Source organism: Myotis lucifugus, unplaced genomic scaffold (genome assembly GCF_000147115.1).
Source record: "Myotis lucifugus unplaced genomic scaffold, Myoluc2.0 scaffold_139, whole genome shotgun sequence".
Taxonomy (NCBI): domain Eukaryota; kingdom Metazoa; phylum Chordata; class Mammalia; order Chiroptera; family Vespertilionidae; genus Myotis; species Myotis lucifugus.
In genome coordinates, this window is record NW_005871187.1 from 2,078,779 (window position 1) to 2,096,009 (window position 17,231).

The window sequence follows — 17,231 nt, forward strand, 5'->3', positions numbered from 1 at the left end:
GGGAGAAAAATACTCTTATTGGGCTCTTATTGGGGTCTTCCCTTTTGTAAGTGCTTAGACATGTCCTTTGCACATGGAATTCTCTCAGATCGCAGCTCTAATCACAATGTTATTAAGTAAGGAAAGTTTTTGCTACTCAACCCACTGAGTTCTATGTTATACATCTGGAAAAATGGCATATTTTTCCAAAATTCTAACACAAAATAATCGTAAAAGTAATGATATTTGAAAGGGGCTTTAGCATTCTCAAAGCACTTTTGCATACTGACTTGATTTGATCTTCGTAATGTAGATATAACCTTTATTCCCATAGTGCAGTTGATAAAACTAGAGCTCAGACAGTTTATTATTCACTTGAGAACCCCAAGTAGCAAATGGAGTAGGAATTAGAATGTTTTCTTTTTATTCAATGACAAAATCTTATCATTGCAAGGACCTTTTACACATTTGGCTTAATTGACCACCCAGTGTAGGAAGATCTCCTATATGTATTCTAATGTTGGCCGTCGGGCATATTGATTACTTTCAGTGATAGGAGGCTTATTTCTTCATAAGACAGCCCACCACCCTTTTGGGCAGATTTTGTTACAAGTTTGTTTTTACATAGACCTAAAATTGAACTATTTGCAACTTTCATCTATTGCCTCTCTTCCTATTTTTGAAGGGACAGAAACAAAACAATTGTACTTCCGAGTCAAAAGTGAGAATTCAAAAGATATTCATGTTCCCCTTCAGTCCTCCTTCTTCCAGTGAAATAGCCAGTTCCTTGAATTCCCCATCATCTGACATCCTATCCACACCTGTCCCCATCCAGGTACTCCTCCTCCGGGTGCCTCTAGTCCTCCCGGATGTAGAGTTCTGCACCCAGCAGGGGTTTTTGCGTGGAGTAACCCCCCCCCACACACACACACAATTATATACAACATTCCACATGTTCTCTAAACATTTCTGAACATACTGTGATCCTCCTAGCCCTTCATCCAAGCAATATCCCTCTTTTATGGTTTCTTGAGATTGCATTGCCTCATGGGATTCTTGTTTCCAATTAGTAGCCTTACATCTTTCTTTCCTCAACTACTTACTGCAAGCCTAGTCTCCCATAATGCAGGTGAGCAGTTGATTTCTGAACTTTCCAATGTAGAAGTTACTTAAGAGTCAAATTCCCCCAAGTCATAATCAGCTACTGATGCGTTGCCTAGCTGTATAAATTGAAAGTGAGGTGAGAGACAAATGGCCACAAGTGCAAAAATGGGCCCCAGAAAAGCTCTCCCTTTCAGTATCTGCTCCAAATAATGTATTACATTATTTTAGTCACATTTCATGTAATTTTCTTACATTCTTTTAAGTAGGACATGTCCAATGTGCTCCTGTTAAACAGCCATAAGCCAAAAGACCATGCTGAGCTAACTGACTACATAAGGAATAAATGGGCATCTTATAATGGACTGCTTCTTTTTACAGTAGTTGTAACAGCCATAGTATTTGCCTGGGCCATTGTGGCTCAGTTGGTTGAGCATCAACCCATGCACCAGGCAGTCAGTGGTTCGATTCCCAGTCAGGGAACATGCCTAGGTTGTGTGCTCCATCCCCAGTCGGGGGCGTGAAGGAGGCAGCCAATCAGTGTTTCTCTCTCTCTCCCTCCCTCCCTCCCTCTCCCTTCCTCTCTCTCTAAAAAAATAAACAAAACATATTTCAAAAAAATTAAATAGCCACAGCATTTATCGCTTCTCAGCCTTTTGGCTAAGATCAAGTGTAAATAGCCACAGCATTTTAAAATACAATAAACAATTATCAAGTCAAATTACCTTGTTCATCTCAGTATCCTCCTGGAAACCCTTTTTATGACACGGGAACAGCTCAGAAATCCATTTCTTGAGCTTCAGTACAAGATAAAACAGGGACTTCGGACTCGGCACCAGGTTGAAGGGAACAGGAAGAGTTCTTCCCTCCTCAAAGTAGGAAAACCAAAGTTTGGCCCTTGCAAACTTCCATTCCACATCAGCATCATCCTATACAAAGACACATGACAGTTCAGCAAGGAGATGCATAAACAAACTTACTGGGATATCTCCAACACTGTGTGCCTCGCTAAAGTAATGACGCCTGCAAACACTCCCAGACCCCAAAGACTGCTCCAAGACTTTTTCAAAGGGTTGATTCTACTCACACACTCCCCTAAATATGTCTAAAATTTTGTCAGGCTAACAGGACTACAGATCTCAAAATCTGCATGTGTTTATAAATACACTGGAATGTATAAATGTATTTTCCTACATTCTAAAAAGCACTATAAAAATTAGTCACTCTTTTATTCTGCAACAAATGACTTATTTGATTAACTCACAGGCCGAGGTTTCTGTAATAAAAATTTATAATCATTCTAAATTTGAGAAAATGTCAATTACGAACCTCACTCAAAGAGATTTGGAGACCCTGGCCTGTGTACTAGTATACCAGTGGTTAGAGCGACAGCCCACACACTGAAGGGTCCCGGGTTTGATTCTCGGTCAAGGTCACATACCTGGTCAGGGCAGGAGGCAAGCAATTGGTGTGCCTCTCTCAGATCTATGTTTCTCTCTCTCTCTCTCTCTCTCTCTCTCTCTCTCTCTCTCTCCCTCACTGCCCCTCCTTTTCACTCTCTCTAAAATCAATGGAAAAAATATACTTAGGTGAGGATTTAAAAAAACATACAAAAAGATTTGGATAGCAGTGGTGTTCATAAGCAATACATTTTTGAATAAAATATAAATTAAAACTGATATAGCAGTTCTAAATATTTTAACAATGAAGAATCAGACAGCATTTCTCCTCCTTATGTCTTACTCCCCCAACACATCCACTGATGTTACATTTGGAAGCAAAGACTAGCTTACTGGTCAAACAATTATATAAAACAGGGAAAGAACAAAGGAGGGAAAGAAGTCTGGATTTTCATCACCATTGCTGAGTTAAAACATGTAGGCACAGAGTACACAATAGTTAAAACATGTAGGCACGCAGTACACAAAGGTATAGAGATTATACCTCAATCTCCTGGAATGAACTGTTGATCATTGCAATTAACATGTTTAGCAAAACAATGACCATTGTAACGTTATAGACGCCATAAAGAACATAACCGATGTTTTCAATGAATTTGTGATTATAGTTGATGACTACTGATTTCACTTCAGAAAGTCCAAATATAGCCCAGAACAGTGTCTTAAAACTCTCCTCGACTCTGGGGGGAAAAAGATAGAGAAAGGAAATCATGAAGAATATAAATAACTGACAGTGGTTCCATAATAAAAGTGAGTAAATTTAATGTCTTTGCAAATTATTAGGTAGTCATGAAAAAAACTCTTTACTTCCCTAAACCTCAGTTTTTTTCTATAAAATGGGAACAATAACTTTTATTTCCAGGATTGTTGCAAGAATGAGATAATATTGTGCATACAAAGCATACAGCACAATATCTGGCACATAATAAGTACTCAATAAATGTTATTAACATGACTTCATAACTACAAATGTTAACATTTAAATAATCCATAGCTTAGGCAATGAAAGTGTTAAATGTATCACTTAATAATAACAGTTCAATTTGTTAGAGCCCCTTTAAGTTTCCTGCTCATCTATACTTCCACTTATATGCAATAAAGAGTAGATAACAATAGTATGTGTCTTAAGGAAAATATGACAATATAAACATAGACTATTACAGATATACACTGTTATCAAAATCACTGACATGTCTTGGTAGGTATTTCAATACTTTAGGCATAATTACTGAGCAAAGCTAAGCCTGTTTGTTCATTTCTCTGATAAACCGCACTTCACAAAAATATGGGTAACAATAGGTTATGCTCCAGTTGATGCTTCTGATGGTGACACTGAGGACCTAATATTTGTGTAATCAATTCCAAACATACTTTATTAAAAACAAACTAACATGTGTGTCTATGGTGAACATAAGCCAAAACCCTTGTCACTGTTGATAATTCAGATCTCAATATGATCTGACAAATTAAATTAGGAAAGCAGCTGTGCTCACAGTCAGCACCCCAGCAGTTAAGAGCACAGATGCTGAAGTCAGTGGACAAGGGGTTACGTCCCAGCTTTTCCAAATGCTGGCAGCTGTGCAACAACATTCAGCAAGGTATTTAACTTTCTGAACCTTAGTTTCCTCTTTTTATGAAATGGAAATAATAAAATCATAGTACAGTACCTGGCTCTAAAAGTGTTAGCTATTATCACTTTCTATTGGGAAGGTTCTTATATTTTTTAGTTATTTCAACTCATTTACAAATCTCATTTTGCTGAAGAGGAAAATCAAAGCACTATTTGTCCCATGAACATATGCAAACACTGTTAAGCCAACATTCATTTAATCTGCAATCTTCACCATCAAAACATTTGACAACATATACATCATGAAGGTCTCGTTTTGTTTTACACAAGATTTATTAAATCTGTAATCATTTAAGCTCATATTTCTTTCATCTGTAATCACCATCATCAAAACATCTGAGAGAGATCACATACGTTGTAAAGGCTTCGTTTTGTTTTGCACCAATGTAGTAGGAGTAGAGGTTGAACATTCCAATCATGAAGGCCACAAACACCATGATGAAGATGACCATGAACTTGAAGATGTCTTTTACTGTTCTTCCAAGTGATATCTGCAGAGGTCCAAAGCTTTCATTTGCTGGTAAGATATAAGCTATTCTGGAGAAACTTAAAACTACAGCAATTGCATAAAGACCTTCAGATATAATTTGAGGATCAGAGGGGTCCCACTTTATCCTGGCTAGGAAAAAAGAAGACACGAGTTATGGTGAGTTTCTTTAAGCTATTTACTTAAGTAATTTTTTCTGGTTAAGAATGTAATTACATTAGCAATCTAGTTCCCGATGGAATTCTCTGTTCTTAAAGGGCTTCCTTAAGCATCAGGTCTAATTGAGCTTGTGAATTTATTGAGCAAATTACCATCCTAGTTGGTTTGCTGGCAATTTTCCATAAGAGAATAGCATAATGGTTAAGAGCTCAAACTACAAACTCAGTATATATAAAAATTCCAGTAGATAGCCTAGGGAAGCTGGGACAAATTATTTAACTTCTCTTAGTTTTTATTTTCCCGTCCTTGAAAATGAGATAATACCACTTCTATCGCTCTCATCTGTTGTGAGAATTCAATACAAAAACATACACATTCCATGTTTAGAAAGTAGTTGACATTAAATAAATGGTAGCATTTATTATTTAATCTTAAACTATAATAACACTATTATGTGTTTTGGGGCTTGTGGAATACTTGTAGTTATTTGAATTTACTAAAGTAATTTTATGGGTCACTCAAGTCTATTTTCATCATAAAAATGAGCAATTATGCATTTATTAATTTTGATGACCTGATATAATTACTATATATTACTATGTTAGGTCATCAAAAACCCAATTAAGAAAGCATCATAAGAAAAATGCAAAAACAATGTGTAATAAAAAGGAAAAATATTATTATAAATGTGTCTTTGTTTACTTGCTGAGAAGTGGATTAGTTTCCTTTTTGAGAACATATACATAGTGCTTTGAATATAAGTACTACATATAAACAGATAGATCGCTTTAACTTTATAAAATTCTGTATATTAAAAACCGTAGTTAAATGGTAAAAGAAATACTGCAAGTTAATAATAAAAAATAAATCCTTATGTGATATCGCCAATAACTGGTAGAGATATCAATGAATATGTTAACTGATTTCTTATCAGAGGGTTTAAAATAAGTATACAGAGGAAGTCTATTTTTCCCACTCCATGTTTCTACAAGACGGGATTTTCCCTAGGCAAATAACTGGACCTATTTCCATCCTGAGTCACTCTCCTCCTGGGGAGGTGGAATGACTTACCAGACTGTTGACTTGGGATGGATAACTGAGCATACCTGGCTCAGCTCTGTCCTCCTTTTCTTGTGAATTCTGCTCTGGCCCTCCATGGAGGACGCTCACATGGTCAGGCACATGCTGCCATACCCCTCTTAGGGGAGGACTGCCCTGACCATTATTGTTTGGAAATTTGAAGATATGTCTGCCTAATTCTGGGGGTTCGATATTGCTGAGCCCGTGGATTAAGGACTCAAAACTATGTCATCTACCCTGAACTTTATCAGTAGTAGAGGTGATGATCTGACCTCCATATTAACCTTTTGTTTTATTTCTCAACTAGTTCAAAGCCTGGGTGGGAAACAGTAGTGTCATTTATTGAGGGCCCTTTGAGAGATTCCCACAATCCCCTTGCTTTCAAATAATCTATATGTCTTAAATGGAAATGGTACTCAAATGTATACTGGGGGGTTTTTTGTTTGTTTTTTTATGCGCTCCCATTATTTATTATAGCATTGTTCACGACAACCAAGATATGGAGACAACCAAAGTGCCACCAATGGATGAATAGTTAAAAGAAGATGTGATATACACACAATGAAATATTATTCAATCATGAGAAAGAAGGAAATCCTGTCATATGTGAAACATGGATGGACCTTGAGGACATTATGCTAAGTGAGACAGAGAAGGACAAAAACACTGTATGATGTCCCTTATATGTGGAATCTGAAAACAAAACAAAACAAAAACAAACAAACCGGACATGAAAAAACAAGGAGTAGTGTGTTTAATAGAGACAAGGAGAAAATAAATCTAAGACACAAGGCAAGCATTCTCAATGGAGTCTGATAGTTAGCCAACTGATCCAAGAGATCAGTGAGATCATTCCTGTGACTGAGATGTTTCCAACCAGAAGAAAAATAGAGGGAAGAGGCAAAACACATGCTTCTTCAGATATAGATACTCTGGAGAAGCTGGAAACTAACCAATAATTCAATGAGAATGGGTAATAACCAAACTGCTAATGCCATGTACTTTTAGAAGAAAATTCTACATTTTTATTAACGTATATTGACTGTTTACTGTAAACTCACCCAAATTGTAGTATTTCACATTGTCTCCCAATGTGACTTTCGTTAAGTCTTTCAAAGTATCATTTGCATCAATGATGCTCTGAGCTTTGGAAGCGTGCCAAAATGCCATGAATCTTGCAATGAATGATGCTGCAAAGATCGCTAACATACCAAAGTCAAGCATATTCCACAACTCAAACAAATATTCCTTGGGGCCTTGAGTCCAAATTTCTTTACATTCAGCCCATATCATGCCTGCATTGGAAAGGGGTTAAATTATCAATTCAATTTCATTCCAGCCTACGCTCTTCAATAAAACAAAATAAATTTGAAAGACCTCAACCTGATATTCAAAACCCTTCAGCATTTGGCCTCAAACCAACCATTCATCCATAATTCCCATGTCTCCCCAAATCGCACAGTCCAGCAATATCAGAGCCTTATCTGAAAGCAATTTGACAAAGTTCATCAAGATGCTTTAAAAAAAAAACATTAATTGATCCATTAACACTATACATAAAATAGTATATTAAAAAGATGTTTACTGTAGTATTCTTTATAACCAACACACACACACAGCCATTTGATATGATACTAATATTTTCATTGCCATCGGGTAGTGACCATGAGAATGTACCTCACAGACCTCACAGACCAAGAATTTAATTGGTCCTGGCCCTCAGCGACTGCATTCTGAAATCTACTGCCATTTTGGCCCCACAACGATGCTTTCCAGGGGCTGCTCCCAGCTGGAGAGTGAGAGCACCCATTCTTGGGAGACATGGGACTACTCCGATGGCTGATCTTGGCTCAAGGATTTCCTGACAACCTTACTGAACTTCCCTTTGACTGCATGGAGATCTAGGATGCTTCTTCCCAACTTCCCTTCCCTCTCTCCCCCCCTCAGAACCAGGCTCACATCCCAGTCTGACAGCCCTTGCCCCTTTCCTCAGCTTCCTCCCCATTTTCTCCCACATGAAATCTCCCTTCATAGAATTTCAATCTCCCTTAAAAAAACTGTCATATATTTAATCCTGTCTTTGCACCTCCTTCTTGGAAGACCTGGACTAAGACGGTGGAAAATGTTTGTCATAAGCATTTAAACATGTTAAGTAAAAAAGTAAAATATGCTATATATTCCATGACTTTATGTTTAAAGCAAGCACAATAGAAGACTAGAAGGAACTCAGGATCTTATTCATAGCAGTGGTCTCTTGCTGGTGGAATTATTAATAATATTGCACACTCTCTCTAAAATTTAGTGTAGTACTTAGGAACATAGGTTTTGGGATCAAATCTCTATAGATTTGACCTTGTCCCTCCACTTATTAGCCCTGTAATCTTGGGCAAGTTACTTAAACTTTATAAAACTCAATCTGTAAAATGGGTATGATAGTAGTTTGCACCTAATTCATGGAATTGTTATGAGATAAACAACTCATGTGAACTTCATGTTATTGTGTCTGGCACTTGGGGAAAAAAACAAGTCAAATTTATTGAGCACTTACTATTTTTAAATTTCTATGATTGGTACATATTTTCTTCCTTAATTTGAAGAATCTTGCTTTACTAAAAAGGAGGGAATTTACTCCTCTTACCTTTAAGATACCCTACTCTCTGATGTCCTGTTTCCTCCTAGAGCCCTGTGGAGGAATATAATCTTCGGATTCCAATAACCAGTCAAACCTGCCTCCATCAAGAAGGCTTTCATAGTCCCCTAGTTGAAATTAATCTCCTCTTCCTCCCAGCAACCACCTGCCCCATATTCTCCTGTTTGTCATGAACCTCTAACCAAGAACCTGCCATGTGTGTGGTCTCTGCCTGCTAACAATTTACTATGCGCTTTTCTCTAAACTAGAATTCAGTGCATCACGGAGTATGTGCTTTGATGAGAAGATAACTTCATTACTTTATTTTGCATTTTTTCCACATTAAAAGGTGACTAGAATTAAATTCATACATATTTTAGTGGATCAAATTTAAAACAGAATATACTGCATGTATACACTTAACCACACACACACCTCCTCCCTCAACCCCAAAACTATGCACAGGGATGAGAAAATCTGAAGGCAGCTTTCCTTTTGTGGTCCTTGGGTTCCTGCCAGCCTCCTTAATAGGAGACGAGGGAGAACTGAAGCATAGGGATTAATGGGACATTTAAACTCATGTGGTCTAGTTGTTTTCAAAGCTTCCTCTCCTTCCTCCCATTTTCCCATCTTATCTCTCTCTCTCTCTCTCTCTCTCTCTCTCTCTCTCTCGTAGAATTATTGGTAAAAATATATTACTAAAGCTTAAAAAAAAAACCACAGTGAAGTATTCCACCTGAAGAAAGATTCCCTGTCTTATGTGCCCTGCGAGGCCCCGGGAGCTGCCAAGCATAATTTGAAACCCACGTCTCTGTGGGGACCAAGCCTTGCTTGAACTTGTCTGGAGATGAGGTGCTTACTATTCTGAAGGCTGCTCATCCCACCGTTGAATGTGCAGGAAGTATCTCCTCTGTGTGGAGCGGCTGGTGCTCATTCTGCCTCTAGGGCAGTAGAGAAAAAGCCTGCTCCCTCGCTTTACATTTCTTAAAATAAAATAAAACAAAACACCTGTGTGCTCATTAAATCTTCTCCACAGAGGCAGGTTTATTCATTGACCTGCTCCCAGACTTCAGTGCAAGGACTGCGTCTCATTCACCTCAGTATCCTCACACTACCTAACAAAGGCACTTAATAGCTACTGAATTTATTCATTCATAAATATCCAATTGAAATATCTTTCCCCTTTGCAGTATATTAATGACAAGTCATTTGTATGATTGATTGACACATACTGTGGCTATTAACACTGCATTCCCTCTGTTTCACTTACCACCTGGGAGCTCTAAAGATAACATAATGCTGTACGGTAGATGTATTATTATGCTACAGATTAGAAAGCGGAGGCAGAAAGACTGTGATTTGATGTATATAAAGAGCTTTGAAACCTGGCTGGGTGGCTCAGTTGGTTAGAGCATCATCCTGATACACCAAGGTTGAGGGTTTGATTCCCAGTCAGGGCACAAACAAGAATCAACCAATGAATGCATCAATAAGTGGAACAACAAATGGATCTCTCTCTCAAAAAAAAATTCAATAAATAAAATAAAATATCCAAACAGTCTCTGGTATGTAATGTTCCAAAAATGCAAAAATAAGTGCCTATTAGCTTGAGTTCCTATTAAATCTCAATGTAAAATCATGTGGTTGTTTTTAAGCTTTATGTCACAGCTCTCCCAAAATACGAATAGTGGTTTTTCATCACTGATAGGGTTTAATTAATACTATCCTATTTATTTTCTTCCTGGGGGTCTTGGGGGGCATGTGAGAAGACTATGACACTGATAATGAACCCAAACTAACTCTGCTTTAAAAACACGAAGAAAATCATGGTGTGGGGTGCATTGTGTCATGTTGCATATATTTGTATGACTGATGTGTGAAGGAATCAGTGTCATTCAGTCCAACTGCTAAGGCTGCAAAAATAAATGATGACGGAAACTCAGCCTTTACCTATTACCCAGGATATGATGAGCAACTCCATCCATGAGAAGCAGGATGTTTTCATTCTGAACAGCTGTTTTGCATTATCTGTGCTGGTTTCATTCGGAAGGAGTTTGGTGCCTTCAAATCTGTCAGCTGCATTCATGACTAGCAGACCCAGAAAAATGGTGAAGGAGGCTGCGTGTGCTACGAACTTCATGAATGGTCCACGCATAATCTTCCCCATCTGCCATAACACACACCAAAAGAAAATCTTAGCTTTGTGTTGTACATTTAGCAAAACACACATGGATATACATAAGAATAACCACCTGTGTACTCCAATGTTCCCCTTAGGCGATGGTGTATATTTATAAAACTAATGAGGGAATAATTCTTTATGCAGCTATAAAATTTTGGTCACATTCCTCATCTACATACTGGTATGTTGATGGTCTGGGTGGATAATTAAATAAGTGAACTTTTCTATTAAATAATATGTAAATTCTTAAAACATGATATAGCACTGATAAAATAATATTTTTAAATATAATAATGACAAAAGGCAGAGCATAGTATCATTATTAGTCATAAAAAGCAAATTAATTTAGTGGGCATGAAGTGTTGAGGAAACAGCATTAAAAATATCACGCCGAGTCTACTTTGCAATGTTGTCCTCACGTATATTTCACCGACGTGGGTACAGTCGGGCCTCACGTGATGTTGCTATTTTGGTGATGTTGTAAATGGAGTAGAAGTCATGAGTACCAGGAAAAGAACTTCTGAGGAGCGGACGGCAGGGCAGTTCCCATAATGAGCTGGGACACTGTCCTGGAATGACGCTGGGGTAAAAGCCCCATATTTTAGGTTCAAGTTCCAGTTTCATTCCTTCATTAGCTAAGTGGCAATAAGTGAATTTCCTAAATTATGTGAAAATCAAATTCTTCCTATGAGATATGGAGACAATAAAAGCTCTCGTGCCTCTACAGTACAGGATTCATTTCCATCTGAGATGCACAGACTCTAGCTGGGGCAGAGGGTGGTACGTGGCCGGGATGTGTCTCAGGGGGCTCTGTGCATCCCCTGACATGGGCAGCAAAACTCAGTATGTGTGTGCAGTTGTTTTCTTAGGAGAGAGCCCATAGCTTTCAACAGCCTTTCAAATGAGTTTATCATTACAGAAAAATTCCCAAGTTAATACCAACAACACAGCCAGTATTTATTATGTGCCAAGGACTGTTTTAAGTGCTTTCCTCTGTTAACTCATATAATCATTACAATTCAAAGAGGTAGGTGATACCAAAATACCTATTTTACTCATTAAAAAACAACTGAAGAAGTGAGACCCAGAAATGTACTTAAAGGTCTCACAACTCCTAAATGGTAGAGCTGGAATGTGAACTCAGGCATTCTTGTTTCAAAGTTAATTTGGTTTGCAAAGTAATGTCTTATTTTATCATTAAAATATATATATAAGTACATGTAAATTCTTAGAGAAAACAAAGAAAGGTTCTTTTTAAGTCAATAATATGTATGGTGCCAGGTGGTACTAGACTTATTAGAGGGATCACTTTGTAAGTTATATAAATGTCTAACCACTATGCTATACACCTGAAACTAATATAATATGTAGTTGGGGAAAAAAAAGTTGGAAAATTTTAAAAAGACTTTAAATAGCTAAATGCTGTATGGAAGAAATGAAATCAATGTACTCTGTTTCTGTAAGTTTTTTTTTAATATATAGTTTTCAAAATCTTAAAAGTTAAGGCTAGAATAAATCATATAGTTCAGTTCCTTGTCTCTTGAATTTAGGCCGGACCAGACATCAGGATATTTGCATGAGAGTGTGTGCATATGTGTGTGTGTATGTCTGTGTCTATATCTTTCTATAGTTTTAAACCAATGGATCCATCTAGCTAGATATATTGTAGAGCCAATCCAAAGTCACTTTGTGAAAATCTGCTATGAAAATCATCTCTGAAAACCATACTTCCATAAAAATGCTCATTATTTGACTCAGAGTATTTTTTTATTTTTTTTAAATAGAACTCTCAAATAATCAAATGAGGGCAGGTTAAAACACATGGGAAACAAAGTGGATTTCACTTTCCATTGTGTTGTCCTTAGCTATGTTTTTAAAAAATATAGACTGTTAACAAATTAATATAAATGTGTTTTTAATTTCTTTTTTCATGGTGTACCATGTGCTTCATTTTAATTCTACAGTGTTTTACATGTGATTTATTTTAATCACGTATTATAGCAAATAAAAATGTAGCACAAGATTTAATAAGTTCCTCTTGGAAAAAAGCTATTATAAATCTTAAACCAATTTTTAAAAATTTTCAATTTATTTCTCTGCTGTGGAAAACTGGGATGGGGCACTGATTGTTAGTAGTGAAATCCATGGCATATGTATTTATATTCTGCCTTGTTCCAGAAAGAATCAGAGGTAGCCTTCAAAATATAAAGTTATCCCAAACACAGGAGAGCACAAATTAAAATAGGAGAAGGAGAAAGCAAAGTAGAAGGAGAAGCGAAAAGGCTGGAGTGTGGAACAGAGTTGAGAATCAAGATATGTTAGAGTGGGCCACAGTCTGAATGAACTCTGGAACCTGAGTTTTGCTGTCCTGGACACACCCAGTCAATGTTCACTTATTCAGGGCAGGGTGTCTGGTCTGTGCCTCACCCCTGACCTGGCTGGCCTACCTTCTTCATTGAGTTACTGGTCTTTATGTAACATTACACCTTTATTTTATTCAGAAGGGAGAATCAAACCAGGTGTTTTTGCTGCTTATTAAACGTTCTAGTTCAAAGAAAAAAGAAAACAAATAAAAAACTAAAAATTGGTTGGCAGGAAACTAAAATGGTGCGTTTGGATATTCATATCCTCCATTTCCTATTACAAATTGTAGCCGGCAGTTAGATAGGCATGAGCAGGGCAGGAAGGATGGGCCAGGTGCAGAGCACTCCAGGAGCCTAGCCACAGGGCAAAACTACAAGCCCTGCAGGACCACTTCCTTAAGCACTGACTCCTGGAGATGACATCTAGGCCTCAGCTGTATTTCAGCTCCAGGGCAGAGAAGCAGCAAAAGCAGGGGGAGTGACACTGCAGCAGACACCAGGACCAGGGGCACTGACTAGTGAATCAGCGGAGACCATGCCCTGAGGAGACACACCAGGAAAGCTGATGAAGGCTCCTTTGAGCTCTTCCCCTGGGACCTCAGATGAAAGCCCTCAGGACAGAGGACCCAGGGAGGCTCTCTCTATGCAGCATGCCTCTGCCTTTCCCCACCCTCTTCTTTCCCCAGGGTGTCTCTCTCTCTCTCTCTCTCTCTCTCTCTCTCTCTCTCTCTCTCTCTCTCTCTCTCTCTCCTTGTCCTAACTTGTTTTCTGAGCCCATTTCTTTCTAAATAAACCTTTTTGTTATAATTTGTCTTGGAGGTTGCTGGTTAACATCTGCTGCTGTTTTCCCACCGCCAACAAAATCACTGAGAGTTGTGTTTTTCTTTAAACTAAGGCAGATTTTGGTACCATTTCATGGACTTTAGGAGTTTAAGTGATTTTTCCATTTTAGTAAAATTTGTCATTTGTGTCTCCTGAGATGTAAACAAATTTCTGGGGGGGGGGGAACCTGTAAAGTGAGGGACTCATCAATGCATGAGATAAACAACTGATGTACCTGGAAAATTATTGAGTGGAAGCACTGAAACAAATACCTGCTTTTCAATATTATAGATCATACTCTTTTCAAGTATTTATTGATGACCAAACACCTAACTACCAAATACCAATAGGAATAGAAAAGGTTGACACCAACTTAAACTAAAATAATTTTAAACCACAGCATGACCTACTTTTATGGTAATAAGCATAAAGCCATTGATATTTAGATTATAGTGGAAAAACAGAATAAGTAAGGACCAAAAAAAAAGTTTCCGGAAAGAGAAGAGAGCCAATCTAAAAAAAAGAAAAACAACTTCAAACAGAAATGGGACTCTGTCAAGGTGCACAGGCCTACAGGACGCTCTGGCTGAACTTGCCTGGATGTATTGGAAAATAGTACTTTAAAAAAAAGCATCATGTAGCTTAAGCAATCTTCCCCCATAAAAAATCAATTCTGCAACCTGCGAATAATGTTTATGCTCATTGCTAAATGGAAAAATTGTAAAATGGATTTTACCATCATGCTTCAAAGGCTAAAGAACAGTCAGTAAAAGAGGTTTTAATATGAGAAGAAAATACCTTGACAGTGTCCTTTTAATTTGATTATTTGCCTCAGTGTTCATAAACGAGGATGGAAAACAGATGCCAGACAGAAACATGGCCAGGGAAGAAGAAATAGTGAAGGAAATAAGGTTAATTAGGATTCAATCAAAATGTAGGTACTGTGTCACTCTAAGGACTGCCAAAGATATTCGCTGTCAAAACACCAAACTCTCTGGAACACATTACGCTTGGGAAGGACAATTATTCAGCTTAGAAAAGTTATTATAATTCAACTGATCTCAGAATATATAATTCAGAAACTCCTCCCCTTTAAATTCATCTTCAATCTCTGAAGACTCAGGAAATATGACTAGAAGCAGAACAGAGACTGTATACATTGATTTGACCTTTGTTCTACTAAGGACGATTTAGATGTTTTTTCGAAGTGCAATCTGTATTCCTATGAAAGAGGGAAGACAAAATATTATAACTTTCTAGAAGAAAATCTACTATAAATTCCTAATGCTAGTAAATCTCATTCTTTTCAACCTTTATATTTTAGAGATAAATTTGGGGCCTTATGTATTGTAAGGGCGATAGATTTTACACTCATAAAATCTATCAGCAGTTCCTATCATCATCACCAGAGGTAATTATGAAGTTCACATCATATTTAAAAAGGAAAAGGCTTCACATCAGGTTTCTACCAAAAGCTGCTGAGAAAAGTCCCTTTTAGGCGAAAGCACCACACATGTGACTAAGTAATAAAACAATATGTTGGTAGTGGTGGTACTGGTGTGCACCCCCGCATTTACAAATGTTTGAAAGTGAGTCATTCCGCTGTTTCAGACCAGCATGTGATTCAGCTGACATTTCTGCAGAGCACATAAATAGATGGCCCCGCAGACATGTTGCCATGTAGCTGTAGAATTATTTCAGTCTGTCGGAGTTGTAACTTAAACAGTTCCAGAAATGCGGCCTCCAAAGCATGAAAAATATGATAGCTGGCAACGCAGGACGGACAAATGTCTGTGCCTGTTAACAGAATTCAAACATCTGAATATTTTTCAAGCTTGTTCTGTCACCAATGAAAGGCCAGATCCATCTGAACATATTTTCAGCAAAGCCTGGGCAAATAGATTTGGCTTAAAAAAAAAAAAAAGGAGAAGGTTATCCAGGCTGTCCCTAAAATAAATATTCTTCACTGCATCTACATTATATTAGTGTGTTTTTTAAATATGATAGTCCTTTATTTAAATGACTATTAAATAAAGGGTCATATTAGCTAAAATAAATATGGAAAAAAATTCATGTCAAATTTGCCAGAGGAAAAATAAAGAGAGGAAACATGTTGATCTTTTATAATGTTATGTGAAATACCTGCCTAATGTAGCCGCATTTAAAACTATAAAAAGATATGCATAGACAGGACGATATACTGCCATAGTAACTGAGGCTTTCTTTGGCACATTGACAGTGATGCTATTACAGGTGAATGTTCCCTTCTTTGTATTTCTTTTTCTATTTCCTAGCTAATATATGTTATTTTTGCAACATCAAAAAACAGTAAGATTACTTAAGCCCAACTATGACCTTCCTAAAATGCTCATTTGGGAAGGGAATTTTCCATGCACAACCGCCTCTGAGATGTTCGACTAGACATGCTCCTAGGAAACGACAAGGTCCGGGCTTCACAGACATACCTTGCTGCACGGAGCAAACCAGTAAATGAGAGCCAGGAAGGGCAGTCCCACGGCAACAGCGAGGACCACGAGGAACTTGACCGCCATCGTCTGCTGCCTCAAGCCGGACAGGTTCTCATACCAGATGGAGAGGAGCTGCTGCTGACAATTGGGATGGGCTACAAACTAGCAGGAAAGCGACAAAACATTTAACAGCTTGATTAAAGTTCAGCATAAACTATTTTCTTTTGTTCTAATATCTTGTTCTGTTCTTTCCCATGAAAAATATTGTTAGAATTAAGGAACAAACATAAAGCATCTAGTTGACAGCAAGCAAGATGGCAGGATGTTCTAGTATGTATTAGACAAAGTAGGAGATTCCAATTTATCAAACATTCCCTTCATAACAAATGGGCTTTCTTTCAAAGCATAAAATTTTTTTGAAATTTAATATTGTGAAAAGATCCATCAATGTTTTACACAAGGATGCTTATAATTATACTAGAGGACCGGTGCACGGATTCGTGCACAGGTGGGGTTCCTCGGCCTGCCCTGTGGACATCAGGCTGAAACCAGCTCTCTGACATCCCCCAAAGGGTCCCAGATTATGAGAGGGTGGTTCTTGGGTGACACACGCTGGAATCAGGCTCCCTCCTCTCTGGTTCCAGGTGCGTCACCCAAGAACCGCAGCTGCCAAGTCCCCACAGCTCAGCAGCTCCTGCATTGCACATCTGCCCCCTCATGGTCAGTGCATGTCATAGCTACCAGTCAGAGTGTCTGCCCCCTGGTGGTCATTGCGCATCATAGCTACCAGTAAGCCAGTCACTGCCCCCTGGTGGTCATTGCGCATCATAGCTACCAGTCAGCCAGTCAGATAGTCGCTTAGATAGATAGA

At 38.0% G+C, this 17,231-nt stretch overlaps 1 protein-coding gene across 1 annotated transcript in view; it reads right to left on the reverse strand.

The window, feature by feature from the left end:
* Positions 1–17,231, reverse strand: part of TRPC6 (transient receptor potential cation channel subfamily C member 6) — a 44,736-nt gene that overhangs the window by 11,671 nt on the left and 15,834 nt on the right. The window contains exons 4-9 of the mRNA XM_023758843.1: positions 16,358–16,522; positions 10,476–10,692; positions 6,958–7,191; positions 4,525–4,789; positions 3,025–3,220; positions 1,806–2,009 (exon numbers count right to left, since the gene is read on the reverse strand). Of these exons, the coding sequence (XP_023614611.1) occupies positions 1,806–2,009; positions 3,025–3,220; positions 4,525–4,789; positions 6,958–7,191; positions 10,476–10,692; positions 16,358–16,522 (1,281 nt within the window). The remainder of the gene's footprint in view (positions 1–1,805; positions 2,010–3,024; positions 3,221–4,524; positions 4,790–6,957; positions 7,192–10,475; positions 10,693–16,357; positions 16,523–17,231) is intronic.